Consider the following 27,211-nt stretch of genomic DNA (forward strand, 5'->3'; position numbering starts at 1 on the left):
GCAAGGGGCGGGGCGCGGCGGTACCTGGGCCGCCAGGGAGCCGGGGGTGGGCTCTCCGGGGACAGCCGGCAGCGCCCCCAGATCTGCACCGCCAGCCGCCGGGAGCTCCGGGCTCCGGGCATAGAGGCTGCGCTGTCACATGGGCGGCGGCGACGGGGCCGCATTTAAGCGGCCGGGGGACGGCGCCCGCCTCCAGCGCGTCCTCGGGCTTGGCTCCCGCCGGGCGCCCGGTTCTCTGCCCGCCGGGGGCCCCGCGCCACGCCGCACCGCGCCGCCCCCGCCGGGCCATGCGAGCGCGGGCCCCGCCGCGATGAGCTCGCACATCGCCAAAAGCGAGTCCAAGACGTCGCTGCTGAAGGCGGCGGCGGCGGCGGCGAGCGGGGGCAGCCGGGCTCCCCGCCACGGCCCTGCCCGGGACCCGGGGCTGCCCAGCCGCCGGCTAACTGGCTCCTGCCCGGGGACGCCGCAGTCGTCCGGGGACCCCAGTTCGCGGAGGCCCCTGTGCCGGCCGGCGCCGCGAGAGGAGGGCGCGCGGGGGAGCCAGCGTGGGCTCCCCCAGGCGCACTGCAGGCCCCGGGAGGCGCTGCCGGCCGCGGCGTCCCGACCTTCGCCGTCGTCGCCGCTGCCGCCGGCCCGCGGGCGGGATGGGGAGGAACGGGGACTGTCCCCGGCGCTTGGCTTCCGGGGCTCTCTGCGAGCCCCGGGCCGCGGGGACTCCGTTCCAGCCGCCGCGTCCGAGGCGGACCCGTTCCTCCACAGGCTGCGCCCCATGCTCAGCTCCGCCTTCGGCCAGGTAAGGGCCGCGCCTCCCGTCAGCGCTCCCGGGAAAGGCGCTCGGGACCCTGCTGGCCGCGGCTGCGCGTCCACAGCCTCCTCCTGCGGCCCGTGGCCCCCCTCCCCCGGGTCACGCCTCGGCTCACCTCGTCCTCCCCGGGCCGGCGCCCTTGCCGGCACTCCTCCTCCCCGTGCCTGGTTCAGCACCCCGTGCGCTGTCCACGCTCCGGGCCTCTTCGGGGCAAGGCCCTCCCCCATAACCTCCCTCATACCTGCCGGAACCCGCCAGTCCTGGAAGAGAGCGACCTCTATGACCCTCCTGGAGATTTGCGGGGGTCGAGGAGGGGCGCTCCGAGCAGGTGGCGCCAAACCCACTCCTCTGGCCTCTGGCCAGTACCGCCGGGGAGCGACTCAGGAGAGCAAGCGGTTTGGAGTCTGGGGGTCAAGAGAGGAGACCTCAGAGAACACAGAATTACTTGAGGGCGAGGGACATTAGCCACTGCCTATCATGTCCCTGGAGGCCTGGGAAAAGTTAGGAGATTCAAAAATATGAGGAAAGAGAAGAGATATCTGGGTAGGCATGGAGGGACATGCAGAGCTGTGGCTCAAACTGGAACTTTGGAGTGGTTTAAGGAGACTGTCACTTCAGGGATGCCATTGTAAGGGTCAGAAAGGCCACGAAGAGGTCATCAGTGGTTCCCGCAACCTTTTCCTCAAGAGTCCCAGGCACCTGGGCACCTGCTCTTTAAAAACTGCTCCGTAGTCACAATCCAGGTCTACAGTTGGGGGCTGTGCTGCTGGGGAGACAGCTCAGTAGAAGGAAACCTCTGAACTCCCGAGCAAAAAAGCCAGGGTTTCCCCTAGTTCGGAGTCTGTAATCAAGTCAAACTCATTGGCACAGCTTTGAGACAGTTCTGTGGCAGCCTCTGAGAGGTGTCATGCAGAGGTCTGATTAGAGCGTTTGCATGGTTTGTAGGGAAACAGGGGGGCCTGCGCCTTTCTGTGCTAAGATCTAAAATAAAAAAGCTGTTTCAAGCTCGTGGCTTGCCATGCCGGATCAGAATTCCAAGGAGGCCCTGTGTGTTTTGCTTCAGATCTGCACATTTCTTTTCAAAATACTACTCTGCAGTGGCTGATGCTGGTGGAGGTCTGACATGAAGGCAGCTGCACATGGATTTGGGTTGCGTGGGGCTGCTGTGGTGGGGCCATAGGGCAGCGGTGTGTGGCTTTGTTCCTGCAGGGAGCCCTCGTTAGCCGAGTTAGCTGGAAACAGTTCTCTGGAGTAGAGGTTTGGATGCAGAGCCGTGAGAGTTAGTGAGGCGATGTGTTAGGGGAGTTCACTGCAGTGGTTTGTGTTAATGAGGAGGTGTAGGCTGTCAGGGCACTAGTGGTCTTTGGATTGGGGCTGGGTTGCAGCAGGAATGCTGGTTTGTTGAATGGGTGATACCGATTCATTCATTTATCAATCTTCTTGAGCATTTATTAAGGAAACCTTCAGGGGTTTCCTTAGTTCCTGTGGTTTGTTTGTTCAGACATTTGCTAGACACCAGGAGGACAACGGTGAACCAGGTAGCCAGGGCCCTGGCTGAACCTAGCAGTGTGGAACGGCAGGTCATTGGCTAGAATCATACACTTTCTGGTTACTCAGTTTGCTGCTGATCTGACTCAGCTCCTGAAAAAAAAAAAAAAAAAAAAAAAAGAGTCCTTTCTTTCCTGTCTTGCAGAATTTGCCTGCATGAGCCCTTTCTGAGCTCCGAGCATTGTAGTGACGTACTTTTGTTTTTCCTTCTAATTTCTCAGTCATTAAATGAATTATCCAGCCCAATGTTCTGAAATGTCACCAGGGTCACCTGAGTCAGGAGGAGCTGGAAGTTCCCATCAAATATTTACTACCTCCCTCTGGAAGCTCTTGCGTCTCAGAGCTGCGGGCTTTTACTTTAAAGCCCAGCACATTCAGTTTGGGCTTCCATTTGACACCTCCAAGTCACCTACGTGAGCCACAACAACAAACCCAGGCTGGGACTTTTATGTCAGAGCCTCCAGTCTCCTGTGACAGAGAGGAATTAATCTTTTCTTCCCTTTTCTCTGAATTGAGATTTCGGTCCTTAGAGGTAGGGTCAGAACCAAGAGAAGGCAGATGGGGTTCTGAATACAGAAACTTTTAGTTAAGATCTGCTTAGGACAAAATACAGCCCTGGGGAAGTATAATTTTCATGTCTCCCCAAGTTTCATTTGTTTTTAACTTAACTGAATTGCCTGACCTCATTAAGTCTATTTCTTTTTTAAAAAATATTTTTTATAATAGAGACAGGGTCACACTGTTTTGCCCGGGCAGTCTGGAAGTCTTGGGCTCAGGTGATCCACCTGTCTCAGCCTCCCAAAGTGCTGGGATGACAGGCATGAGCCACCATGTCTGGCCAAGTCTATTTTTTTACCTGCAACGTAGGGATCATCAGGGTGCCTAGGAGATTAAATGAGACATGGAGAGATAGAGAGAGCTTGGCTCAGGCCTGGCACGGAGCCCTTGCTAACTCTATCAGTGTTAGTTATTATTCTTGTTGTTGTTATTGTTGATTAACTACCAAGGCCTTCTTCCTTTTCATTTGTAATAACCTCAGAGAGCCAGGGTTCAGAATGACACTGAAGGCATCAAGATGAATTCCTACCTTAAAGGAAACAGGGATGAAAATTCTCCCAGTGATCTCATAGAGCATCCTTATTGCATATGCATGGCGACAGCATGGTTTTGAGGCTAAGGCATGGAATGGTGGCTTGGGAGATAGCAGAGATGCAAGTTCTAATCCTGGCTCTGTCACTTTCAATCTCTGTGACCTTGGGCATGTTATTTTCTCTCTGTGGTCTTGGTTTCTTCATCCAGGAATGAGATTGACAAAAACTGCTTTGCAGTTATTAGGAGGCTTACACAAGATTAAGGATATCAAATGCCTGACTCATAGTGGGTGCTGGATAAAGGGCAGCTTCCATTAATGTTATTGCTGTTATTAATAGGGTAATTGAATGAGGGCCTGTGTAAGGTACTTTGAAAGCTGATTCTGAGCCAGGTGAGGACAGCTATTAAGGGAAGGAGCTGAATGTCAAAGGATCTTCCCTACTCCCGCTTTGTGGCCGGCTAAGGACATGCCACCCAGCTGCCTAGAGAAGATGTGATGTCAGAAATTAGCTCGGCAGAGGCATGATGACATGGGGCTTTGGGTCTTGAAAGAGTATTTTAAGAAACAGGCTTTCTGCTCCTTACCCTGAGCTTGAGAAGAAACATGCCTTGTGGAGGAGGCAAATGTGGATAAAACCCACAGCTTTGTCCCATCTTTTCCATTTTTCCAGCTGTAGAAACACGTCTCCTAATACAGATAAGCTATCCTTGTTCCCATACTGCTTTGCACATAGCAGGATCACAGTATTTAATGAATGAATGAATGAGAGAATGAATGGTATCACCAGCCTCTGGACTTCAGAGGCTTCCTTAGTTCCTGTGGTTGGTTTGTTTGTTTATTTTGAGACATAGTCTCACTCTGTCACTCCAGGCTGCAGTGCAGTGGTGTGATCTTGGCTCACTGCAACCTCCATTTCCAAGATTAAAGTCATTCACGTGCTTCAACTTCTTGAATAGCTGGAATTACAGGTGCCTGCTACCACACCTGGCTAATTTTTGTATTTTTAATAGAGATGGGGTTTCACCATGTTGGCCAGGCTGGTCTTGAACTCCTGACCTCAAATGATCCACCCGCCTCAACCTCCCAAAGTGCTGGGATTAGAGGCGTGAGCTACCGTGCCTGGTCAGTTCCCGTGGTTTAGATGGGGAGAGAGGCCATGGTGGTTTTGTTCATGGGTTTAATTGCACTAAGCCTATGTTCCTAAGATAGGGCTGTGTCTATTCCTCACGCCTGCTCCAGTCACGTGTCTCCCTCCTTCTCTCTGAGACCGCTTGGAGCCCCTATAGCCTTTCTCCGGGTCCTGGGGAGAGGCAAAGTGAAGGTCAGCTTGTGGTTAGCATCAGTCATAGGTGATAGGAGTGGCTTGGAGTCAGTTCAGTGAGAGTCCTCCAGGAGGTGGACCTTTGCCTCCAGCTGTTTTTGAGAGGCAACAATCGCACTTGAGGCCTCAGTCTAGAGCCCACTGAACAGTGGACAAAGTACCTTCTTATCTTCACAGCTACCTGTGAAGGTTAGCATCATCAACCCCCACCCCGCCCCCACCACCACAATTTTAGAAATGAGGAAGGGTTGGCCAGGCACGGTGGCTCACACCTGTAATCCCAGCACTTTGGGAGGCCGAGGCGGGTGGATCACTTGAGGTCAGGAGTTTGAGACTAGCCTGGCCAACACAGTGAGACCCGTCTCTACTAAAAATACAAAAATTAGCTGGGTGTGGTGGCGGGCGCCTGTAACCCCAGCTACTCGGGAGGCTGAGGCATGAGAATTGCTTGAACCCAGGAGGTGGAGTTTGCAGTGAGCTGAGATTGTGCACTCCAGCCTGGGTGACAGAGGAAGACTGTCTGGAAAAAAAAAAAAAAAGAAATGAGGAAGGCTGAAGAGAGAGGAAGTGACTTGTCCAAAGGCCATATAGTAAGTACATGGCAGGGCCAGGTGTAGTGGCTCACATCTGTAATTGTAGCACTTTGGGAGGCCAAGTCAGGAGGATCGCTTGAGCCCAAGAGCTTGAGGCTGCAGTGAACTACGATTGCACCACTGTACTCCAGCCACAGTGACAGAGCGAGACCCTGTCTCTTAAAATAAGTCAATAAGTAGGTGGCAGGACTGTGCTGAGAACTGTGGTCTGCTTGTCTCCAAAAATACCTGCCTGTTCTGTATGTGCCATGCTGCTTTGGTGGGAAGTCATATAAGTGTGTTCCCTGTTCCTCAGAAGCATCTGCAAAGCACCTCTCATGTTACAGTCCAGCTTTCCCTGAGTGTCTTGGTACCGGGCTGTCATCCAAGTTCAAATGCTGGTGATAGAACTGACCAGGGCCAAAGGCCAGCCTCCCTTCTAATCAGGAATAATCAGCAATGAGTTTATCCTTCTCATCCCTCTGATCCTATTATTCCATTCTAGCACTCAAAGTAGGGCTTCTGGAGGCCCAAGGGCTGCTGCCACAGTGGATAGAGATGGGAGGTGGGGGCATACAACATGCTTCACTCCTTATAGGGAGCCCCCACCGTTCAGCCTTTTGTGTTTTTTGTTTTGTTTTGTTTTTAAGAGACAAGGTCTTGCTCTGTCACCCAGGCTGGAGTGCAGGGTACAATCATAGCTCACTGCAGCCTCAAACTCCTGGGCTCAAGTGATCCTCCTGCCCCAGCTTCCTGAGTATCTATGACTAGGGGCACAGCCGCCATGCCTGGCTAATTTTAAATTTTTTAATAGAGATGGGGTCTTGCTATGTTGCCCAGGCTGGTCTTGAACTCCTGGCCTCAAATGATCCTCCCACCTCAGCCTCTCGAAGTGCTGGGATTACAGGCATAAGCTGCCATACCCAGCTGTTCAGCCCTTTTAAAATTTCCTACTGAAGGCTGAGCCATCTGTCCCTCCTGTCTACCTGCCCAGCTCAAGTTAGCTTAAGTAAGCTTTAAAGCACATCGAAATCCCTGGATTCCTTGCTATCCTCAAACCTCAAACTAGTATCAGCTCCTGCACCTGCCTCCAAAGCAGGATGGGATTTCTTCAAAGTGTGTGATTTTTTCACAGGGGCGTGGTTTTGCCAGCTCCTGTCTCCTGTTTGCAAGGACAGAGGCAAATCCCCAGGTCGACAAGTGGGTGCTATGCCCGAACTGGCCTGCAGGGGGCAGTAACCACCAGATTTGCCTGAGTTGATGCCCTGCTGAACAAATGGATGCCACACTTGGTCCTTTAAGACCAATGCTGGGCAGGGGAAGAGGGTGCTTTCTAGATGCTTGGCACGGTGCCAAGCCCTTTGCATGTATTATCTCATTAGCTCCTCACAAGAGCCCTGTGGGAGGTGCTATTAGAATCCCTATTTTATAAATGAAGAAACTGAAGCCGAGAAAGATCAACATGTCCTCTAGGCCACACGGTTACTAAGCAGCACACAAGATTTTTTTTTTTTTTTTTTAAATAGAGACGAGGTCTCACTATGTTGTCCAGGCTGGTCTCGAACTCCTGGGCTTAATGATCTTCCCGCCTTGGCCTCCAAGGATTACAGATGTGAGCCACCATGCCTGGCTGGAGTGCAATGACATGATCTTGGCTCACTGCAGTCTCCGCCTCCCGGGTTCAAGGGATTCTCCTGCCTCAGCCTCCCGAGTAACGGGGACTGCAGGCACCTGCCACCACGCCCAGCTAACTTTTTTCTTTTTTTTTTAGTAGAGACGAGGTTTCACCATGTTGGGCAGGCTGGCCTCGAACTCCTGACTTCAGGTGATCCACCTGCCTATGCCTCCCAAAGTTCTGGGATTACAGGCGTGAGCCACCACGCCCCGCCCCAAGCTCTTAGCCTCTACATCAGTGCTTCCCAACACCGGCTGCAGGTTAGAATTACCTGGGAGTACTAAGCAACACCAGTGCCCATCAAAGACAGAATTAAGTCAGAATTTCTGGGGAAGCTCCCCAGTCATGCCAGTCTACAGCCAGCATTGAGAATCTCTGCTTTACACTGTGCTGTTTTGGCCTTTTTATATATCCACCCATTCACACCTGGACCTTAACCTGAGCATCCCTCTGAGGTCCCTAGTGAGTACTATTGTTTCAAAGGAGCCTACGTATGGTCTATTCTCTAGATTTTGCCTGCAAGTCTTTCCTGATCCCCTAGACTCAGACAGATTCCCCTCATTCACATTCTCAGAGTTTTGGTGTTTTCCCTTCATAGTATTTATCTGAAATGTAATCAGATAACTGTGTCCCAGCTCTAATATCTCCTGCCCACTTGCTAGAACGTAAGCGTCCTGAAATCAGGAACTGTGTTTCTCTTATCCCCCCACAACGTTCCCAGAGCCAAGCACGGCACCTGACATTTCTCCATTGGACAAGTGATACTTCTTTCTTCCATGTAAATAATTACTGATCCAGTAGCTATTTGGTGTCTCACACTTTCCCATGTATGCTATATAAGCAAGCTAGGGAAGGCCCCATTTTCCAGTGGAGGAAACTGAAGTTCAGGAATGGGAGGCAGCCACCACCCAGTCAGAAGCTGTCAGTGCTGGGCGCCGGGGCTCCCGCCTGGAATCCCAGCACTTTGGGAGGCCAAGGCAGGTGGATCACCTGAGGTCAGGAGTTCAAGAGCAGACTGTCCAACGTGGCAAAACCCCGTCTCTACTATAAATACAAAAATTAGCCAGGCATGATGGTGTGTGCCTGTAATCCCAGCTACTCAGGAGGCTGAGCCAGAAGAATCGCTTGAACCCAGGAGGCAGAGGTTGCAGTGAACCGAGATTGCGGCACTGCACTCCAGCCTGGGCAACAGAGCAAGACACTGTCATTAAAAAAAGAAAAAAAGATAAGCTGGCAGAGCCAGACTCAATCCTAGGCCTCCCTGTCCTTCCCATTCATCGGAGTCTGCCGACCCCTGCTTGAGTCTGCTTCCTTCATGCTGTTTCCAGGAGACACGCATCATCACCCTCTTTTCTGTTCTTTAGTCATCCATACCCGCCCCCTAGTCTCCTCCTCCTCCATCTCCCCCTTCAGAGGTTTGGCCCAAACAAGGCTGCTGAGTAACTCCCCTGATTAAACCATTGCGTGGCTCTCAGCAGCCGCACTGGGGAGGTCAAGGAGTCATCCAGGGGCCTCCTTCCCAGCTCCCTAGGAGTGAGCACCCTCTGGGCAGCGCCCCCACCCATCTTCCTAACAGGAGTTCTGAGCAGCCACCCCACACGGGACAAAAGTTCCTGGGAAAGGAGATTCTCCGGGCTGAAAACTGAACTAGCGTGCAAGAATCGGCTGCATCGGGGGCCTGGGAGGAGTTCGGCTTCCAGTCTATCTCTGGTGCCCCCTGCTGGAGAAAGCTGGGTGCAGGAAACAGGGATACTTGCACTCGGGGAATCTGGCTGGGGCTGTAGGTCTCAAACAGGACATCTGAGGAGTGAGATGAATTCATATCAAAACCGACCCTGGAGGGACGAGGAAGAGCCAGTCACCTAAAAAGCTCCAGCTGTGTGAACTCGAAGAGCGCTTCGTAAAGGGCTTCTTCTCTGCTCGGCACCCCAAGGAAGCTGGGGAGAGGTCTTTGCTCCGGATGAGGCAGGGGGCGAGAAGGAGGAGGTTCAGAGACCTTTTGTTCATGCCCTCTCTGCCTGCGCTGCCTCCGTCGTGCTCCCCTCAGGGCCATCTCCTGGTTTCCTTTGGGTCGGAGATATTGCACACAGAGCAGAAGGATCTGATCTGACTGTTGGCTCATCTGCACTGCCGGCCCCGGAGCCTCGTCCCATTTCAGTGACAAGGCAAGTGTGAAAAATGGAGCATGGTGGAGACGTCACCAGACCTCCCAGGCTCCGGACTGGAGCCGCAGCTCTCAATGCAGCTGGAATTGCCAGGGGCAGTGAGTGCTTGTCCAGCTTACTGCTCTTTGGAAGGGGCATACATCTCCCTGAGTGCTTGTGTGTGCATGCATGTGTGTGTGTGTTTGTGCGCGCATGTGTGTGTGTGCATGCACGTGTGTGTGTGCGCGCATACAAGGCTGGGAGCTGTGTGGCAGGCACCCTGGCTTCGGGGACCCAAACTAGCCAGCTTCCCTTTCTGGGCCTGCTGGCCTAATTCCCAGCCGCAGCTGCCATTCTGGGCCCCCCTCCCTGAGGCCATCTCCCTGCAGATTTGGCAGCGGGGAAAGGAGGGGCCGAGAGAAGGGGAGAGAACCAGAGAGAGGACTGAGTGCTAATCTGATGTAGATGATCCGGCAGCCTTCTCCAGCTTGGCTGCCCTCTGCCATCAGCTCTCCAGGTGATTTTCCCTGTGCCCTGCACTCTCCCCTTCTGCTTTCATCTCCTTAAGAAAGTGCCCAGAGAGTTAAACCCACACACAAACACACACAATCCACCCAAAAAAAAAAAAAAAATCAGAGAGCAGGAGCAGGCAGACGAGTAAGAGAGCACGCGCGCAAGAGAGGGCTCACATCCGTCCTGGAGGAAGAACGGCACAGACGGAGGGAGGCTGGGGTTGGCAGAGACTGGGACAGAAGTCCCTCAGGAGCCTCCTTCATGGACCCGGGAATCCCAAGAGGGGCTGCCTCAACTTAGGATGGGCAACTGTGTCAAGTCTCCACTGAGAAATCTCTCAAGGAAGGTAATGTTTCTGGAGTTTCCAAGATCTGGGGCTGGGGATTGGGGGTGTCTTACCATCTGTCCCAGAGGTTGGGGACAGAAAGGGTGGCTGGAGCTTGCTACCCTTCCCAGGGGTTCTGTCCAGGGCTGCCTCCCTGCTCCTACCCCGGACACCCTCCTGCTGCCGTTTTCTGTGTCCAGGCTTTGGGCATGGGGGTGAGGGTGAAACTGTGTTTGGGAATTTATACAAGGCTTGGGAAAGAAACTGTGTAACTTTGGGGTTTCTAGGGTGTAAAATGAAAAGGGTGGAACCTTAAGATGTCAGTGAACTTGACTGGCACCTTAGTCATTCAAGGGACTGGCCAAGTTCCTTAAAACTGGCGAAATCTGAAGACCCTTCCCAGCAGCAAGGCCAGGGACTCATTCATATCCTTTGAGGGTCTGTGAGCCTCTCTGATGACCTCTAAGCCTTCAGAATTGTGGATTTTGAAGTAGATCTCATTGCTACTGAAAGGAACCAAACAGAGTATATCCCCTTCTGCCCCAGTGATTCTTGAGTTAAGTCAGAGCATCTCAAACAGGACCCGAGTGGTTTTAGGGCCCAGGAGTTTTTCCATTAAGAAGGAGGCTGCCTGGGCGATGTGTTGAGCAGGGGTTGTATATAAGTCACTTTCTGTAGTGGCTTTATCGCTCATACACTTGGAATTTTTTTTTTTTTTTTGCAAAAATTCCTTTTAGAAAGAAAATGATCATCTCTAAAGCATCTTTCATGCAAGGCTGGGTTTGCACCTATAGGGTTTTGGGTTAGGTGGGCTCTGCCTATTTTGCTAGCCCTCTGTAGCCAGGCCATAGAAGAGACTCAGATATTATTTAAAGGAAGAGGGAATGATGGGGTGGTTTTCTTCCAATTCTTCCATTTTCCAGAAAAGGAACTTCATTGACATTCAGAGGGAGGGGGTTAAGTGACTTACCTGTGGCCTCGGGTGAGCTATTGGCGTCTCTATCCCCAACCCCATCCTATCTCGGTCAGTTTAACAGCCTCTCAATTTAGGACATTTTGGGCTTTTCTGCTTGTCGTCTTCCTCATTTGGCTAAGCTGCTCACATCAAATTCCTTCTAATCTTTGCTGCTCCTTGGATCCTTCCAAGGGCTTGTTGTTTCTTCCGTGCACACCTCCCCCATAATCTGGTGTCTTCTTAGGGGAGCCTTCTGCATCGGAAGTGGCCTCCGCGCTGTTTCAGAGAAGCAGAAAGTGATCCGAATTAGCCCTTGTAATAGGTTCCATCCAGAGCCTGAGGAAGTGAACTTAAGAACAAGAATCATCCTTCTGTCCCCCCCCCCCCATCCTCCCTTACACAACAATGTGCTTAAGAGTCAGACTACACAGGCCTCCTCTTTCTGGCCATGTGACCTTAGACAAATTACTTAACCTCTCTGTTCCTCGATTCCCTTGTCCATCCATCAGTTGGGCATACTAATATCCACCTCTTAAGGTGATTCTGAAAATGAAATAAAGTTCTGTGCACAGTGGCTGGCCTATAATAGTCAATAAATGTTAGTATTCTTGTCATCATAATCATAATTGTTCCACTCTGGGTTTTAGAGAAGAAGGATGGAGGAGAAACAGGAAATAGGAGAGATTTTTCAGTCCATAGAGTAAAAGAGAAAAAAAACTTACTGCATTCAATTTCATGTTTCTATCATATTCTTAATAATTGCTTTTTTTTTTCCTAAATATCTACAACATACCTAATGCCTGTTGTCTCATTTTCTCTTTTCCACTACATAGTCATTTTGGCTATTTTATAGAGAAAGAAGCTGGACTCAGAGATAGAGCCTTCCTAAGGTTACACAGTCGATAGGAAGCAGAGCTGGGATTTAAACCCTAGTCTGTATAAAATCAGAGCTGGCATTTTATTTTTATGTTTTCCTCTACGAGAGGCTGCCTCTCTCTTTCCCCTGCTGTCAGAAATGTTATTCATAGATTTCAGGATCTGACCTTAGAAGTCATCTAGTCCAAATTCCCGCTCAGTGCATCAGTCCCCTCCCCGCTCACCAGGCTCTCTCTCATTCAGCTTCTCCTTGAAGACCTTCATTCAGCGAGAGGGAGCTTTGACGTGCATACTCTTGGCCAGCTTGTGTTATTAGAAAGCTGTCAGGTCATGAGGCATGCTTGCCCCTCCTGTTGCTATGCCACACTTAGGAGACGTCACCTTGGTGCCAGGAGAAATTATCTGTCCATGGGCCGCTGCCCACTTGGCTTCCTGAGCCGTATTTGGGGAACTGGAAATGGTGAGAGGCAGCCTGCACCAGGCTCAGAGCTGGGCAGGACCAGGCTGTCAGGTGCCATCATTGGCCAGAGATGAATTGCAGCCTCTGGGGCAACTTGGTGCCAGGCAGTATTATGATCAAGAGATGCAGTGGAAAATCCCCAGCCACCACTGCTCCATTCTTCATGGGAGCAAATTCCTCTCCATCCTTCTCATTTCTTCCTGATTGGCAGATGCTCCCCCACTTCCTTTGCAGCCAGAAGTAAATGCCTTCTGGCTCCCAATATCTCTTAAATTACATCACTACCACCACCATCATCATCGCCATCATTGCCATCACTATGGTAACTCTATTTATTCACCTCCTCTTGCCATGCCCTAGCCACCATGTGGAGCACTTGATGTGTATAACTCATTTACTTGTCGCAGGAATCCTGTGACTAGTCATGATCATCTCCCACGGTATGGAGAAGGAAACTGGAGCACAGAGAGGTGAAATTACCTGCCCAAGGTCACACAGCAAGCAAGTGGCAGAGCCAGAATTTGTCCCTAAGACTGTTTGAGCCCAAAGCCAGCAGACTAAACTGCCTTTTAAAGTTTGTTTTGTTTTGTTTTGTTTGTTTTGAGATGGAGTCTCGCTCGGTCACCCAAGCTGGAGTGCAGTGGTGCATCTCGGTTCACTGAAACCTCCGCCTCCTGGGCTCAGTGATTCTCCTGCCTCAGCCTCCCAAGTAGCTGGGATTACAGGTAGCCACCACCACACCCAGCTAATTTCTGTATTTTTAGTAGAGATGGGGTTTCACCATGTTGGCAGGCTGGTCTTGAACTCCTAACCTCAGGTGATCCACCCGCCTCGGCCTCCCAAAGTGCTGGGATGACAGGCGTGAGCCGCTGCGCCCGGCCTGCCTCTCGGAGTTCTGTGCCACCTGCTGCCTCCCCAGCTTCCTGGGTTATGCCATCTCTGAGCCAAGTGCAGAAGATTCAGCCAGAAACAAAAACGCTGACTCTCTGCAGACACCTCCTGAGACTGGTTCCTGGGTTCGGCCAGTCACTGTCATCTCAGGCATGCTTTGATCCACTATCCCAGACGGGAAGGTCTCTTGTTCTGCCTCGCTCTAGTCTTGTCTCGCTCTAGTCTAGGTCCCAGAAGTCTGAGTGAGTGAAGCCGAGGCTCTGAATCACAACTGTTTGGGATATCAAACCGGGGGGGGGGGCCCTCGGCCTGTCTGACATCCCTTAAGTTCTGGGATCACCTAAAATGGGCATTTATGGCACTCATCGAACTTGGCCCTGGAACTGAGTTTCTTCACCTCCAGCCTGAGAAGCTGCTTCCCCTTTGAGGAACCAGAATACTGCACCACCCTCTCTAGGCCTGGAAGGGGCTTAGGAAGATGGAAGGGAGTCTCGGTCTGTAGCCCCATAGGGCTTTGGGGAGAGGAAGCAGGAGAGGACATGGTGGGCAGGGGCTTGTTCTGCGTCTCAGCCTGGAAGGACAGGCTGCCCCTAGGTTTTGGGATGTTCTCCTAGGCAGGGCCTTCTTTGCCTTGGAGGAATCTGGCTGCAAGTAGAATGCAGTAGGATGGAAGGATAGGGCGCGCAGACCTGCAGTTCTCAGACAAAGACAGCCCTCAGGGTTTCAGCTCCTGTCGCTCCTTGGGAAGGTCCTACTCTAGCCAAATCCCCCCACATTGAAGGAAGGTATGCCGACTCCAGGCTGAAGGCAGAGTGCAGGAGCTGGATTCTGGAGGGGCACTGGGCATCCTGGGAGGTCGGGGCGAACTGAATGTTGTGTCTGGATGCTGCTGTTGTCCTAAGGGGAAGGTCTGTGGGCAGTGCTGACTTTTTATAGCTGCATGGGAACCTTCAGGGCGGAGGACTGGCTGGTCAGGGCCTGGGAGCACAGCTATATTAGGTAAGCAGAGAAGGCCCCTGCCTTAGCCTCTAGAGGTCCGGCACTCTGGGCCAGGCAGGGAGCCAGGGAAGGCGGGAGGGAGGAAAAGAACTGGTGGATGGCAGAGAATATCTAGTCTTGAAATCACAAACTGGGTGGAATCCTACCTACAGCTGTGCCTTGTGTGGCCCACCCGGTGCTTTAAATCAGATCTGGTTACACTGGGCTGGAGTTAAGTAGTGCTACCTCTTCAGAGGGGGCACCATCTCAGGCTAGGTGCAGTGGCTGATGCCTGTAATCCCAGCACTTTGGGAGGCTGAAGCAGGAGGATCACCTGAGGTCAGGAGTTTGAGACCAGCCTGGCCAACATGGTGAAACCCCATCTCTACTGAAAATACAAAAAAAAAAAAAAATAGCCATATGGTGGCGGGTGCCTGTAAACCTAGCTACTCGGGAGGCTGAGGCAGGAGAATCACTTGAATCTGGGAGTCAGAGGTTGCAGTGAGCCGAGATCACACCACTGCACTCCAGCCTGGGTGACAGAGTGCACTAGCCACCAAAAAAAAAAAAAAAGGAGGGGGCACCGTCTCCACTTTGCCCCAGTCCCCCCCCTCACACCCTGCCTGCTTCATTTATGTCAGCAATGGCACCTGCGTGTGCAATCTCCGGTCTGGCAGACCAGCCAAGCCTGGTCTCCATGCTGCCAGCTCCGATTGCCCTCACAGCCTTCCAGCGGGGATCTGGCTGGGGTAGGGCAAGTCCGTTTGGGAGCTGGGAGGAATGACTTAGCCCTGGAGATTGATTGAACTGGGATGTTGGGAGCATTTTGGAAAAGGATGTTGTTTCACTAGGCTCTGAGTGAACACTTGCCATTGATGAGAACAGAAGCCCCCCACTGCTCCTGTCTCTTCATGCACATGGGTGTGTGAGTCTGTGCATATGTGTGTGCCTATGTGTGTGTGTGTTTGTGCACGTGCGCATGTGCCACACAGAGGGCATCACATTCAGCTGTCGCTGGAACCACCATTTCCGTCAAGGATTGGAGACTCCGTCTGTTGGACCGATTTGATGCCTGTGCACGCTCAGGGCTCTCTGAACCCCACTCCTTGACTCTCAGGGTCCCCTCTTGCGGAAAGCCCCTCCCGGGACCAGGAGCCAGGCTGGGCAGGGAGGTGACAACCTGCCTCTCTTTTGCATTTGCTTGGTGTTGGCTGAAGATGTGCCAGGAGGAACAGACCAGCTACATGGTGGTTCAGACAAGCGAGGAGGGGCTGGCGGCCGACACCGAGCTCCCAGGACCGCTCCTGATGCTGGCCCAGAACTGCGCAGTCATGCACAACCTGCTGGGCCCTGCCTGCATTTTCCTGCGCAAGGGCTTCGCTGAGAACAGGCAGCCTGTACGTAAGTTGGCCCAGTGGAGCCCGCTGAACTCGGCTTCACAGGGCGTGAGGAGGTGCTGGGAAGAAGGAGTCTATACAGAGCTCACACCCCCAACTTGTGAATCTGATCCCCAAAGTTTTCCACTCATGGCTACAAAGTGCTGGTGAGTCCATATCCACCAGCAGAATAATAATAATAAAAATAATATCAGATACATTGTTATGAGCACTTACTAGGTGAGCCCTGTGCCTAGTGTGTTGGCGGACTGCCTCATTTAAGCCTCAGAGCAACTCTAAGGGGTAGGTGCTTTTATCGTCCCCATTTTACAGATGAGAAAACTGACTTGGGCTGGGCACAGTGGCTCACACCTGTAATCCCAGCACTTTGGGAGGCCTAGGTGGGTGGATCACTTGAGGTCAGGAGTTTGAGACCAGCCTGGCCAACATGGTGAAAGCCCATCTCTACTAAAATACAAAAATTAGCTGGGCGTGGTGGTTCATGCCTGTAATCCCAACTACTCGGGAGGCTGAGGCAGGAGAATCGCTTGAACCCAGGAGGCAGAGGTTGCAGTGAGCCAAGATCGCGCCACTGCACTCCAGCCTGGGCAGCACAGTGAGACTTCATCAAAAAACAAAAGAAAGAAAGAGAAAGAAAACCGACTTGCAGAGGTCACATCCTCAAGGTAACAGCTTGGTGGTGGTAGAGGTAGAGTTCACACTTGGATAGTCTGACTCAAGAACCTCTTGTGCTCCTAACGACAACTCTGTATACGTGGCACTATCCGGTAGAACTTTCTACAATGATGGAAATATTCTAAATTCCGTGCTGTCTGATACAGTAGCCACTAGCCACATGTGGCTATTGACCACTTGAAATGTGGCTAGTGCAACTAAGGAACTGAATTATGGATTTTATGTTATTCTTACTGAAATTTACATAGCCACATGTGGCTAGCGGCTACTGAATTGGCCAGCTTTCTACAAGTAGCTAAATAGTTCAAAGAGAGGAGAGGACTAATGAGGATGTTATAGACGTAAATATTTGTAGGTTGCATTTATTGAATGCCACATGCTAAACATTTTAATAGCTTGTCTCACTGAATGCACACTAAGGCCCTGTGAGGTGGGAAATGGTATTAACCCATTTTACAGATGAGGAGACTGTGGCTCAAACAACAGAGTGACCTGCCTGAGGAAGCAGATCTGAGCTTCATACTCAGGTCTGTCTGCCTCTAGGGCCCAAGTGTGTCTCCCCAACCACATGAATTGGGGAGAAAGGCATGTTCCTGCACCGCATTCCCACCTGACCCTGAGTTGCTGCATGTGATCTTCCTGGCACATTAGTGGGCATCCCTGGCTCTACTCCAGGGCAGAGAACACACATTGCTACTGCTGTGCCCGGGGAGTGTGATCCGAGGACCAGCCATCAGTGCTCAGCAGACCAGCTCTGGTGGCGGGCACAGGCCGTGAAGGGGCACCCGGCTTTGCTGCCCCCTGGGCTCTGGGTGTACAGGAGGAACGGAAGGGGCTGCGATGGAGTCAGCAATGCCTGTTCCTCCTGAGTCCTGCAGAACTGGGCCCTGGAGAAGTGGGAGGCTGCTTAAAGCCTGATGCGTGGGGTCCTCGGGGGTGTGCTCTGCACGGATGTGTACACACGTGCTTACTCGCTCGCTTTCACTGACTGCTGGGATGACCCATTGCACAAAACATCCTTTTTGGATGGTTTTTCCAACACATATGGGTTTGTGTTGGAATGACTGCGACCTACCCTTGAGCCAGGCACCATGACCAGCTTTTTTGTTTGTTTGTTTGTTTTTGAGACAGAGTCTGACTCTCTTGCCCAGGCTGAAGTTCAGTGGTACAATCTTGGCTCACTGCAATCTCCGCCTCCCAGGCTCAAGTGATTCTCCTGCCTCAGCCTTCCGAGTAGCTGGGACAACAGGCATGCACCACCATGCTTGGCTAACTAAAACAGGTGTTTTTTTTTTTTTGTAGAGATGAGGTCTCACTATATCGCCCAGGCTGGTCTTGAACTCCTGGTTTCAAGTGATCCTCTTGCCTTGGCCTCCCAAAGTGCTAGGATTACAGGCGTGGGCCACCGTGCCTGGCCCATGGCGAACTTTATAGGCGAACGTCCATGCAGTCATCTCAGAGACACGCCTCCCTTTGGGTGACTCCTACCCCCGGCCTGGCGCAGCTGGGAGCTTGCAGTCTGCTCCCTCCAAGGTCACACACACTCTCAACGCTGTCCTGCCACACAGAGCCACCTCTGAGCTCTTGGTCCTATGCACCTGGTTGTCCCATGAGATGTGACTCAGCAGCCCTTCCCTTTCTAGATGATCTGCAGATTTTCTGGTGTTGTCTTTTGTCCTGGGGCCAGTTTGGAGTGACTGTCTCCACCCACCCTGGCCCCGTTGGCTGGAACGGCCTGCATGCACAGTGGAGGTGCCACACGCTCACTATGGCATGCCCGCATGTCTGTGTTCACGAGAGGTATGCCCACAGCTGTGCGAGCCTCTTCAGGATGGGCACACCTGCCTGGTGTTCTCCCTGCCCAAAGGCAGAGAGCTGCAACACGGGGGAGGCTGGACGCTGAAGGCCACTTTTAGAGTGTACTAACCAGGTCCAGCTGGGCACCTGTACCCATTTCATGCCCGTCTGTCTCCCTCCTGGGCAGGCCTGGGACAACTGGCACCTCACCAACCTGAGCTTCCTCCAGGCCTGCTCCTCGGAGATGTCTCTGCCATCTGTTATGACGCCTGGATTCGGGGTTGCCTTGATTGCGCAGGAGACCTGGGCACTACTTGAGGTTGGAGACATGTGCTTTTTGGACCCTGGCTGCAGCCAGAAGCACTGGTGGCCCCTGGGGTCCTATATGGTGTCCTGTGACAGGGCAACATATAAGGATGGGGCTCAAATTGGAGAAGGTGGGGCAGTGCCTGGGAAGCAGGCACAGCCCCATTCTGCTGCCACGTCTCCTCCTGATTCCTCCCTGTCCTCCTACCCCCACTTCAGGATGGCCCTGCCTTCTCTCCCCTCCAGCGCCTCATCTGTTGTCTTGCAGCCTCTGTCGCCCTGCTCTTCCTGTTTCATTGGGTGGTGTTCTCTTCTCCCTGTTGTGGCCTCCCTGGACCCTGTTTTATTTGCAGGTTTTTGCCACCAGACCAACTCTGTTCCCTGACTCATTCTTTTTTTTTTTTTTTGAGACAGGGTCTCACTCTGTTGCCCAGGGTGACAGAGTGCCATGGTACCATCACAGCTCACTACAGCCTCAAACTCCTGCTCATCCATTCTTGTATCTGGAACAAGGGGCTGGAGGCGCAGAGGTTCTGTGCCCAGACTGGTGGGGCTGGTGGCTCCTTGGGAATCTCTTGTTAGCGGTCCAGGAGCTTCCATGTCTAAGCGAGATGTGGAGCTTTCTTTTCCCTTCAAGGATCCGATCCAGGCACACTTCTGCTGCATCCTCGTCACCTCCTACCCAGTGCCTGCTGCCAGTTGGATGGCCCCCAGGTTAGATATTTTGTGACTTCCAGGTCCCTTGTCGCGGCTAATAGGACATGTTCTTTTGTTTCAGGATAGATCACTGCGACCAGAGGAAATCGAAGGTAAAACTTGGCCCCTTGGGGGAAAGGACTGCCTAACCCTCCATGAAGGTGTGGGAAGGGAGGTTGATGGGAAGAGAGGCCCCTGGGAACGGGCTATCTTCTGTGAAACCAGCTGCTGAAGGTGTGCACAGAAGGCAAGAGAAATACCCCAGCATCCTGGGAAGCTCCTGGGCCCCTCTTTCCACGCTGGTGGGCCTTTGGGCTGCCTTTGCCCACAGAGGATCTGCAGGTCCTACCCCCAACGACATCCACCTTTGCTCACTTCTCCAGAGCTCCGAGAGGCCTTCAGAGAATTCGACAAGGACAAGGATGGCTACATCAACTGCCGGGACCTGGGCAACTGCATGCGCACCATGGGCTACATGCCCACTGAGATGGAGCTCATCGAACTGTCCCAGCAGATCAACATGAACCGTGAGTCCCTCTACCAGGCACCTGTGTCCCTTCCGGTCCTCACCCTTGCTGTCCTCTGCAGTCAGACAGGACTGGCTTCAAATTCTGCATCCACCTCTTTCCAGCTCTGTGATCTGGGGCCAACGACTTACCCTCTCTGAGCCTCAGTTTCCTCACCTGTAAAATGAGGGCCGAATTGGAGGAGTGGAGCCCAGAAAGTAGATTAGGGAATATCTGTAAAACAGCCCAATAACTGGCTCACAGGAAGAACTGAACAGAGGGCTCCTGTTATTATTAAGTTTTTCTCTGTCTGATGAGCAGTTCAAGGAGGGGTTGCCCATTCTGTCAGTTGTCTACTTGGAGACAGGGAATGGGTATTATCGGGGATGACCTAGCCCTTTCCTCTTTTTCCAGTGGGTGGCCACGTAGATTTTGATGACTTCGTGGAGCTAATGGGGCCTAAACTCCTGGCAGAGACAGCAGATATGATTGGTGTAAAGGAACTGCGAGATGCTTTCCGAGAGGTAACGGGCAGAGGCAGGCAGGCATGGGGGCAGCTATTGGAATCCTATCTGCAGGATAAATACTTCAAAGGAAGCCTGAGCCCCAAGTCCCAGATCAGGGGAGGGAGCTTGGGCAGAGAAAGGTCTCTGGTAAAGGGGGAAATGACACTGGAGAAGGAGCTCAACTTTGGGACCTGATGCCGCCAATCACCATGTTGGGGTGACCTCTCCTTCCTTCCTGCCTTCTCTAGTTTGACACCAATGGTGATGGGGAAATAAGCACCAGTGAGTTGCGAGAGGCTATGAGGAAGCTCCTGGGCCATCAGGTGGGACACCGAGACATAGAGGAAATTATCCGAGATGTGGACCTCAATGGGGATGGACGAGTGGACTTTGAAGGTAGGTGGGGCTTGAAAGTGGGAGAGAAGCAAGCCAGCAGTGGCCATCCGTGGAGCCCTCCGATTGTGTATCCATCATGTAACCTATCAATCCACTCTAACTTTCCAACCCCCAGCCCTTTCATCCTCCTATCCCTCCACCCACGCCCCCCTCTAATCCACTTCCCATTCCTTCCCCATGCATCTCTTCATGCATCTATCCATCCATCCTCTATCCATCCTCTACCTTTCCATTCATCTGTCCATTTATCCATCCATTCATCTACCTATCTATCCATCTGTCCATCATCCATCCATCCATTTATCTACCCATCTATCCATCCATCCATCCTTCCCTCCTTCCATCCATCCATCCATCTATCCATCCATCCATCCATTCGTCTACGTATCTATCCATCTGTCCATCCATCCATCCATCCATCCATCCATCCATCCATCCATCCATATATCCGTCCATCTGTCCATCCATCCATCCATCCATCCATCCATCCATCCATCTGTCCATCCATTCATCTACCTATTCATCTATCTGTCCATCTTTCCATATCTGTCTCTCTGTCTCTCCATCTTTTCTTTTTTTTTTTTTTTTTTTTTGAGACAGAGTCTTGCTCTGTCACCAGGTTGGAGTGCAGTGGCACCATCTTGGCTCACTGCAACCTCTGCCTCCTGGGTTCAAGCAATTCTCCTGCCTCAGCATCCCAAGTAGCTGGGACTACAGGTGCACGCCGCCATGCCCGGCTAATTTTTGTTTTTAATTTTTTTGTATTTTAGTAGAGGCAGGGTTTCACCATGTTGCCCAGGCTGGTCTCGAACTCCTGAGCTCAAGCAATTCACCCGCCTCAGCCTCCCAAAGTGCTAGGATTATAGGCATAAGCCACCGTGCCCAGCCCTATCTCTCCGTCTTTTCATCCGTTTATCTTCTTATCTGTCCAGATGCCTATTTATCCATTCCTCCATCTCTAAACAATCATTCCTGTAGCCATTTATCCATGCATTTATCTGTCCATTCATGCATCTATTAATTCGTCTCTACATTCATCCATGAATCTATCCACATATTCATCTACTCATATCGATCTCTCTATGCATTAGTACTTCCATGCTTCCATTCACACATTCACGTGCATATACTTCTACCCATACTTGCATTGATCTACGCATCTATCTGTTCTGTCATTTCCCCATCTATATCCAGCTACTCATCCATTCACCCATCCCTGTGTCCATCTGCACCCATCCTTCTCTGTCCATTTATCTGTCTACCCACTCATGCATCCATCCACAGTAGGTGTTTTCTGAACATTATGTTCCTCAACTTAACACTCAGGCTCCCTAAAATCTGACCACAGCTCACCTCCCCAGCCGCAACTCACAGTCCTTCATTCGTGCTCCACCAAAATACCTGTGACCAGTGAACCTGCTAGGGTCTCTCTTGAATACTCTGATTTTTTTGCCAGGAGGGCCTTTTTTTTTTTTTTTTTTTTTTTTTTTTTTAGACAGAGTCTCACTCTGTTGCCCAAGGCTGCAATGCAGTGGCAGGATGTTGGCTCACTGCAAACTGCATCTCCCGGATTCAAGTGATTCTCCTGCTTCAACCTCCCAAGTAACTGGGATTACAGGCTCCCACCGCCATGCCCAGCTAATTTTTGTATTTTAGCTGAGACTAAAAGCCACCGTTGACCAGGCTAGTCTTGAACTCCTGACCTCAAGTATCCACCCTGGCCAGCCTCCCAAAGTGCTTGGGATTTGAGCAGCAAGTATACCACCGTGCCTGGCCACCAGGAGGGCTTTATCCCAGCCTTACCCACTAAGTTCTGTTAGCCCAAGGGACATTCTCACACCCATGTGGGACTCCCTCTAGCACCTTCCCCTGGTTCCCTGGGTCCGAACTTCCTCTTTTCCGGGTTTTCACAGCACTTCAGACTCACCTGTTCTTCACACTGACCCCTAACTGCTGGTTAGAGTTGTCTTCCCAATTGACTCTGAACTTTGAAAGAAGAACCCTATTTTTTAAATATCTGCATTTCCTGCGTAACACAGCTAGTGTTCAGTAAAAGCTTATTTATTTATTTATTATTTTAAGACAGGTCTTGCTCTGTCACCCAGGCTGGAGTGCAGTGGCATAATCGTGGCTCACTGCAATCTCTGCCTCCCGGGTTCAAGTGATTTTGTGCCTCAGCCTCCCGAGTAGCTGGGACTATAGGTGCCCACCACCATGCTCGGCTAATTTTTTGTATTTTTAGTAGAGACAGGGTTTCACCATGTTGGCCAGGCTGGTCTCGAACTCCTGGCCTCAAGTGATCCACCCGCCTTGGCCTCCCAAAGTGCTGGGATTATAGGCATGAGGCACAGCACCCAGCCTCAAAGGCTTTCTTTTTAAAGAATCAATAATAATCATAATAGTTATCATTTACTGTACACTTATGTGCAGTCATTGTACTAAGTAGCTTTACACATACTATTACATTTAATTATCACAGTGACCCTATGGGTTGCATTATTATAACCTCGTGTTACAGATGAGGAAACTGAGGCTCAGAGAAGTAATAGAACTAGCTCAAGATTGCCCGCCTATTAAGAGGCAGAGCTGGGGCACAGCCCCAGGCCTGAAATCACAGCAGAATGCAGTCTTGTGCATGACACCATGCGAGGCACTAGGGGATACAGGGAAAGGGTAAAATGTTGACTCTGCGCACCAGGAACTTGCATGCTGAGCAGAAAGACAAGAGAAGCATGTGCCAGAGATTGTGAGTGTCCAGAACACAAAGGTTGGGAGGTTTTCTCTCAGGAGCAGTCAGCCTTCAAGGCTGGGGAGCGTGGATAGTTGGATAGAAGGCCTTATTGTCACCAGATCTGAAAATCTCAGGTCTCCCTGTATCCAGGTAGTGCCCACCACAGATGATAGCCTTGCTCTTAAAAGCCTGGCATCCCCCATTCATCCTACGAAGATGCATTGTAAATCTGCTGTGTGCTAAGATCTGGTCTCTGCCTCGAAGAACCCAAGCCCAGCAAGAAAACCAGAGAAAACAATAGCATAATCCATGTGTGCTGGGGGAAACACAGGGGGCTGCGATAGAGGGGGAACCTGTGCCAGGCTGCAGAGAGGGATTAGGGAAGACTTCCTGGAGGAGGTTATAAACAATCAGAGCCCCCCAAAATGAGAAGAGCCATCAGGTGAGAGGGAAGGGCAGGTATTTACCCAAATGAGTTGAAAACCTATATCCACACAAGTCTGTACGTAGATGCTTATAGCAGCTTTATTCATAATTGTCCAAACTTGGAAACAACCAAGGTGTCCTTTCAGTAAGTGACGGATAAATGAACTGTGGTACATCCAGACAATGGGATATTGCTCAGTGCTAAAAAGAGATGAGCTAGGCTGGGTGCGGTGGCTCACGCCTGGAATCTCAGCACTATGGGAGGCCGAGGCGGGCAGATCACTTGATGCCAGGAGTTTGAGACCAGCCTGACCAACATGGTGAAACCCTGTCTCTATTAAAAATACAAAAAAATTAGCTGGGTGTGGTGGCGCGCACCTGTAATCCCAGCTACTTGGGAGGCTGAGACACAGAATCACTTGAACCTGGGAGGCAGAGGTTATAGTGAGCTGAGATGGCACCACTGCACTCCAGCCTGGGCGACAGAGCAAGGCTCTGTCTCAAAAAAAAAAAAAAAAAAAAGAGAGAGAGAGAGATGAGCTATCTAGCCATGAAAAGACGTGGTGAAGAGGGGACACAAATGCATATTACTAAGTGAAAAACCAATCTGAAAACACTGCATACTATATGATTTCGTCTATATGACGTTCTGGAAAAGGCAAAACTATGGAGTCAGTAAAAAGATCAGTGGTTGCAAGGGGTTAGAGGGAGGGAGGGATGAATAGGCAGAGCAGAGAGGATTTTTAGGGCAGTGAAACTATTCTGTATGAGGCCAGGTACAGTGGCTCATGCCTGTAATCCTAGCATTTTGGGAGGCCGAGGCAGGAGGATCACTTGAGGTCAGGAGTTTGAGACCAGCTTGGGCAACATGGCAAAACCCTGTCTCTACTAAATACACAAAAACAAAATTAGCCAAGTGTGGTGGCGTATGCCTGTAGTCCCAGCTACCTGGAGAGTTGAGGCGGCAGGATTGCTTGAGCCTGGGAGGTCGAGGCTATAGTGAGCCGAGATTGTGCCACTGTACTCCAGCCTGGGTGACAAAGTGAGACCCTGTCTCAAAAATAAATAAAAAGAAAAAGAAACGATTCTGTAAGATACAACAGCAGAGGATGCATGTCATTATACGTTTGTCCGAACTCATAGAATGTGCATCGCCAGCAGTGAACCCTGATGTAAACTGTGGTCTCCGGGTGATAGCGATGTGTCGGCGTAGGTCGCTCAGTTATAACAAATGCACCCTCTGTGTGGAATGTGGTCGGGGTGGGAGGCTGTGCATATGTGGCGACAGGGGTTGCAGACAAAAATCCCCATACTTTCTACTCCATTTGGCTGTAAACCTAAAATTGCCCTTAAAAAGAGAGGCAGGCGCGGTGGCTCACGCCTGTCATCCCAGCACTTTGGGAGGCTGAGGCAGGAGGATTTCTAGAGCCCTGGAGTTTGACGTTACAGTGAGCTATAATCATGCCACTGCGCTCCAGCCTGGGCGACAGGCGAGACTCTGTCTCTACATTTAAAAAAAAAAAAAAAAGAAGAAGAAGAAGAAGGGAGGGGGTACAAGTTGGGCTTTCAGAAAAGCTGAGAGGAGACCAGCCTGGCCAACATGGTGAAACCCTGTCTCTACTAAAAGTACAAAAATTAGCCCAATGTGGTAGTGCACAGCTGTAGTCCCAGCTACTCCGGAGGCTGAGGCAGGAGCATCGCTTGAACCCAGGAGGTGGAGGCTTCAGTGAGCTGAGATTGCATCACTGCACTCCAGCCTGGGTGACAGAGTGAGACTCCATCTCAAAAAAAAAAAAATGCTGAGAGGTGAGAGAGAGAGAGAGAGAGAGAGAGAGCGAGCCAGCTGCATTGAGGGGCCGAAAAGATCTGCGTAGTTGGAGCACATAGGTTGGGAGTTAGCCTGAGAGATATGGCTGGAGATGTCAGCTAGGGCCAGATCAGGGAGGGCCATGAGGCTGTCAGGAGATTGGAGATTTTCCAGTGGAGAGCCGTGGGACGTTTACGCAGGGGTCAGATCCGCAGATTCGAACCCTCTAGCTGGCTGCTGTGTGGATGGATTGGAGGGGGCGGAATGGATGGGGGACCAGCACAGAGTTGGGGCAGTGGCAATGGGGAGGGGTCTGAAGGCAGCACCCTGGGGAGGCCTTTGGCTGCCGCTTGCTCCCCAGCTGCTCGTCTACCCTTCCAGAGTTTGTCCGGATGATGTCCCGCTGAGGCCGCGGGGGCCCCTCCAGGACTGCCAAGCTCCCAATGGCGGGGCGAAGAGGAGCCAGAGCTTGCCTCACCCGTCGTAGCCGCCGAGAGCCCAGGATGTATTGGCGGATGGGGCCTGCCTGCACCCCGGGGAGGCGCCCACCCCGGACCCCCACCCCTCCGCACTGTGAAAGACTCACTCCTGCAACTGGAAAGCGGGGGCGCCCGCCGACGAGGAGGCCACCGTGCCAAGCCGGCAGAGGTCATGCCAGGCGCCAAGGGCCATGTGCCCAGCTGCTGCTGGCTGGGTGGGCCAGGGAGCCCGCCAGCAGATCCCACACAGCATGTCCGCCCCAGGGCAAAGCCTCCCACCTTCGCTCTGCGCCCCTCCCAGCTCGCCTCAGCCCTGTTATCTCAGAATCAATAAAAATATTTCCAAGAGCAAGACGGCCGTGATGGTCTTTCCTCCTTGGGCCTGGTTAGATGACCCTCATGTTTCCTGAGCACCAACTGCATACCCAGAACCAGCTGTCCTGAGCACCAACTGCATACCCAGAACCAGCTGAGCATTTCTGCATTTGGCATTTTTTATTTATTTATTTCAAAACGAAGTCAGATGAGGGTTCTTTTGACCTTCCTATGTTTTCTGTTTTGAGACAGGGTTTAGCTCTGTCACCTGGGCTGGAGTGCAGTGGCATGATCTCGGCTCACTGTAACCTCCACTTCCCAGGTTCAAGCAATTCTCCTGCCTCAGCCTCCCAAGCAGCTGGGATTACAGGCGCCCGCCACCATGCCTGGCTAATTTTTGTATTTTTAGTAGAAATGGGGTTTCACCATGTTGGGCAGGCTGGTCTCAAACTCCTGACCTCAAGTGATCTGCCCTCCTGGGCCTCCCAAAGTGCTGGGATTCCAGGCATGAGTCTCCTTGCCTGGCCAACATACATTTATTGAGTACCTATTATGTACTCGGTGACTTCCATTCTCATCCGTGGGCCAGAACCTGGGACTGCTAAGGGAGACTGAAGAATGTAGTCAGTTATTTAGCTGGGTACTCAGCTTCCCCAAACAAAATCAGGTTCTATAAGAAGAGAAGCATCCAGCAGGGTCTGTATCACTTCTGACTTTCTGGAACTTCCATACTGGTTGGAGAGACAGACATGAGAGAAACACATCATATAGGATTACAAATTGGGATACTGCTATTAAGTAAAAATATAGGGACCTTTGGCAGGCCTGGCCTCCTCTAGGGAGGTCAGAAAAGGCTTGGCTAAGGAAGTGAAGACAAGGGTTTTGCCCTGGAGGAAATCCCAGTGTGTGCGGACAGACAGATATAGATACAGCTACCATTGGCCAGGCGCGGTGGCTCACGCCTGTAATCCCAGAACTTTGGGAGGCTGAGGCGGGAGGATCACTTGAGTTCAGGAGT

General features: G+C 51.7%; 1 protein-coding gene across 3 annotated transcripts; it reads left to right on the forward strand.

Moving 5' to 3' along the window:
* The first annotated feature begins 8 nt into the window (after nt 1-8).
* CABP1 (calcium binding protein 1) lies at nt 9-26,230 on the forward strand. Of its 3 annotated transcripts, XM_009181846.4 has the most exons (7): nt 8,191-10,017; nt 15,374-15,553; nt 19,110-19,140; nt 19,411-19,554; nt 19,948-20,057; nt 20,288-20,435; nt 25,781-26,230. In XM_009181846.4, the coding sequence occupies exons 1-7, from the start codon at nt 9,973-9,975 to the stop codon at nt 25,804-25,806; spliced, it is 684 nt and encodes a 227-aa protein (XP_009180110.1). In that variant the 5' UTR covers nt 8,191-9,972; the 3' UTR covers nt 25,807-26,230. The 3 variants fall into 3 exon arrangements, with proteins under 3 accessions (XP_003907313.1, XP_009180110.1, XP_009180111.1); XM_003907264.4 differs by lacking the exons at nt 8,191-10,017; nt 15,374-15,553 and adding an exon at nt 9-793; XM_009181847.3 differs by lacking the exon at nt 15,374-15,553 and having other exon boundaries at nt 9,620-10,017.
* The last annotated feature ends 981 nt before the right edge of the window (nt 26,231-27,211 follow it).

This window comes from Papio anubis, chromosome 9 (assembly GCF_008728515.1).
Source record: "Papio anubis isolate 15944 chromosome 9, Panubis1.0, whole genome shotgun sequence".
Classification (NCBI taxonomy): Eukaryota; Metazoa; Chordata; class Mammalia; order Primates; family Cercopithecidae; genus Papio; species Papio anubis.